Genomic DNA, 4,101 nt, shown 5'->3' with positions numbered 1-4,101 from the left:
ATGTGCATGCTCCCAGGGGATATACCAACATTCTGTCAGACCGAATTTCCATTCAAGACTGTAGTTTCTCACCGATCACCAAATGACCTTCAGTACATTTTTTTTCTTAAAATCATTTTTTTCTTAAAATCATTTATTTTCCCTGTAGGATGATAAAACTCACAGAGAATATGCGTTATTATAGTGCTAATAATGCCTGATAAATTCATTAGCCTGTCTTGATTAGTGTATTTTTGGCAAATATTTTTACGATCGGCACCCCTCCAAAGTGGAGCCTTTAAACCAAATAAAGTAACAACTCAGCGGAATAGTGATTTTTTTTAAACTGCTGCATCACGATTATGTGTTGCCATTCTTTGTTAGAATTAGAGGATATTTTTAAAATTCCGCCGAAAAAGTATCACAAACATTAAAGTGTTCTATAGTAACAAAGACAGCAATTCCTTTAAGATCCAGTTCAGCTTCAGTGGACTTAAGTATTCCTCTGTAACACGTAGACACTTCAGTGCAGCAAAGTAACCCAGTTTTCAAACTACTCTGCAGTCACACTTTAATCCCTATTCTACAAGAAGTGTAAACCAGTTTTAACACTGGTCATTTCTTCTAAATGAAATTTTTCTTATTACTTAGATGGAAATTTTTTTTCTAATGCTTCACCGTTGCTGCAGTTGACTCGTCAGTAACCATTAACTCTACTGCGATTGTAACTGAAACCGATATTTTACTATTAGTCTGCAGTCATGAAAAATATATGATTTAATTGCTTTAGACCCTGCAGCAGGTATTAAATCATCAACTCGATATATTCCAATGAAAACTCGGCAGATCTGAACTTCACGAAAAGTCATTCCCGTTATCCCTTCACGTCTTCTTTGGACGTTATTTATTAACCTCATTGTAATTTCATATGTCAACCTCGACTTAATGGTGGAAATGCTGCCTCATTGTAAACAAATAAATATAATCCTACGACACATTTATTGTTCAAATGCTTATCGAGTAGACATGCATAAACCGTTTCAATGTAACTGCTGCAGACCAAATACTGCAGTATTCCACTTGTTTATATACATTACACCATATGTGCATGAGTGGCCATTATATACTTACTGACAAAAAAACTTATTTACTTCAATGTCTAGCAACGCTCATGTTCTCAGTTTCACAGAGAAACATATTACATAAGACCAGAAAAGGGAGAACGAAAGATAATGAAATGCGAGGTCCATCACTCGCGTGCCATCCAACAAGTCATTCAGAGAATAGTTTAGTAAATTATGGGGTTTTCTCATGGTAGGATAAAAACCACTTAGTTTGACAATAAGTGACATTTTCTACTATTAAAAGGGTACAGTAGTGTAAACATTTTGTACACTAAGCTGTTTTGTTTTCGAAAAACAGCTGATATTCGAATCATTAAAATACTTCAGAAGATAAACTACTCTTATTAATCTTCAGTGTCACACTTGGACATTTCTAAAGTTAGCAGATGTATTAATCATACATGCAAAATCGTTTCACTGGAACTAAATCAGCACCAAGTTTCCACACTGTTTTTGCTGTTCGAAGTGGTAGTGACAATTTCACGACACTCCCTGGATGGCATCTGATTGTGGCCACCACCTTCAGTGGAATTAGATTTAATGATACTTTTCAGTGGAGCTTTCAAGGTCATTGGTCCTGAACCCCCAGAATAGTTCCTCTTTAAGTCGCCATTCCCTCTAAGTAGAGGCGACGAGGGATTAGAAGACGAGGGAGAGCCTGTGGTATTCTTCTTCTTCAGGGAAGCAGGTAGGGTGTTGCAGCTAGTCGTTTCATTCGCCGCGAAACTGACGAAGGACTTCGTGGGGTTGATGGTGGCAGTTATTGGCAAGTTTATCATCTTCTCCTTGGGGATATCTGGATGCTCGTACTCGCTGTCTTCGTCTTGGTCTGACTCTCTCCCGTATATCTGGGCAATCTTTTCGAAGCGCTGACCCCAGTCGTTCTTGTAATCGAAGGGGATATCGCTCTTGGACGATCCTGTGGTGGAATGGAAGCCTAAAATCGGAAAAAAATAGTTATAAATATTATCCAATATCACTGGGTAGTTATTTGACCTAAGACATGTACTGTGAATTTAATAGGTTGCATATCCAGTGTCAACGAGTGCATCTACAAGAACTTTGTGAATATTTATAAAATCAGATGTATAAAAATGATGTAATAAAATAAACAAAAAGTTAATTCATCCACAGATCCAAAAAGTGCACAACAAAACATTAAAGAAGTTACTCTAAGATATAAAATACAAATTAATATAAAATTCCAAAGAATTGCTTACATGGGGCTAACTTAAATCCAGTAGTTAAGAGGAATTGTCTTGCAAGATGTAAATAATCAATTAGACGAATTCTACGTGTAGCCCAATCCTAGATAAATGCATTAATAAATAGGTTCTGAAAATTGTACTTCATGCCATATTATACTTCTATATACAACAATCAATATTCAATGATTATATCTAAGTATATTTCAGAAAAGAAAAAGAAAGTTCAAGAGCTAACAGGTAGTAAACTCACAAACGGTTACGGGTACACACACAGACGCAAACTATGCTGGATAATAAGATGTGTGAAATAGTATGATAGTTAATTGTGTTTAGCTTATTACCTCTGCCATGAATTTCATGTGTTTGTTAGAGTACTGCTTTGTCTGTTTGTTAGCGAGAATGCTCTAAAAGTAATGTGTTGATTTTCTTTGTAAATTTGACCAACGTTGGGCCTCAAGAGTGGCATGTGATTAGGTGTTATAAGAAACAGGAATAGTTAGGGAGGAGGCCTTCTCTTAGGGCAGTAGATTTCGATATTGGCTGTTTCTACAGTATTTAATTTGTATAGTCTTCTCTATGTATCTTATCACTTTTTTAAAGCAGGTTATTCAGAAATAATTAACTATCGGCCTATTGAACTATAGCTCTGAAATTACCTTGCGATGGGCAAAAAGCAGGTTGTTTAGAACTATTGAACTATTGCTCTGAAATTACCGTGAGATATAAATCATTGCAATGTAATTACTTTGCACGGAAATTCTCTAATATGTATTTGCTATGCGATGAAATTGCTGCAACGAAAGTACCACAACGAAATTACTGCAATGAAATTACCGGACACCGCTGGTGCAGCTACTACATTAGAATTCTCAGGTAAGGTGATGAAATCTTCTTGTGTTCTTTCTCTCTCCCCACAAAATATCAAAAAGAACTCTACTGAGAATATCTGACGATATATAGGACCATAGAGAAGATCAGTGCTATATATATATATATATATATATATATATATATATATATATATAATATATATATATATATATATATATATATAGATATATATATATATATAAAAGAGCAAGATATATATATATATATATTGTAATGAACTGCTTGCTCCCTCCTTAAAAATGTACTCTAAATACACTTAAAAATGGCCTTGCCATGACGGACAAGAGTTACTACAAACTATAATCTATGGCAGAAGGCTGATATTACTGAAAAAGGAGGAATTTACATAAACTCTGGACTTAATTTTAAATTAAATATATTCACATTAAGTTATGGGTAGATCCAGGAATTAATGAGGTGGTTAATTGTTGGTCCACCGGAAACACGTGGCTGGGAAATGAACCAGACATGGAGATCAGAATCTGTGCAAAATGGGTTATTTTAATGCAAAGCTTATTCCAAAGGGTTCCCAATTTCTCTCACAATCAGTCCATTCCTCCAAGGTGACTTTCCTCCCTCTTTTGTTCAGCTTCCCACTCCCCAATTTTGGCTTAATGCAGTGATTAACTCCCTTGTGATGATAGTAAACATCCTCCTAGTTAATTTAAGCAACGTAATAGTCCTTCCTGTGTAAACTCACAGTCATTTCATGCCCCCCTGAGTGAGTTGCAATATTTTATGCTAAGGGCAAGTAGTGTGTAATGTTTCCCCCATATTCCTCACCTTATGTTAGAATGCAATCTCTTTGCAGACAAATGCTGTACCTAATTGTGGGAGAAACTGGGAATCCTTTGGATTAAGGTTTGCAGGGAAATAACCTGTTTTGGGCAAATTCTGAT

At 35.6% G+C, this 4,101-nt stretch overlaps 1 protein-coding gene across 1 annotated transcript in view; it reads right to left on the bottom strand.

Moving 5' to 3' along the window:
* Window positions 1–283: 283 nt before the first annotated feature.
* Window positions 284–4,101, bottom strand: part of LOC135211378 (neural-cadherin-like) — a 480,177-nt gene continuing 476,359 nt past the window's right edge. Inside the window, exon 29 of the mRNA XM_064244691.1 lies at window positions 284–2,040. Within this exon, the coding sequence (XP_064100761.1) occupies window positions 1,532–2,040 (509 nt within the window). The 3' untranslated portion in view covers window positions 284–1,531. The remainder of the gene's footprint in view (window positions 2,041–4,101) is intronic.

This window comes from Macrobrachium nipponense, chromosome 4, assembly GCF_015104395.2.
Source record: "Macrobrachium nipponense isolate FS-2020 chromosome 4, ASM1510439v2, whole genome shotgun sequence".
Lineage (NCBI taxonomy): Eukaryota > Metazoa > Arthropoda > Malacostraca > Decapoda > Palaemonidae > Macrobrachium > Macrobrachium nipponense.
The sequence above is the reverse complement of the archived record's forward strand: the minus strand, read 5'-3'. Positions and strand labels throughout refer to the sequence as shown.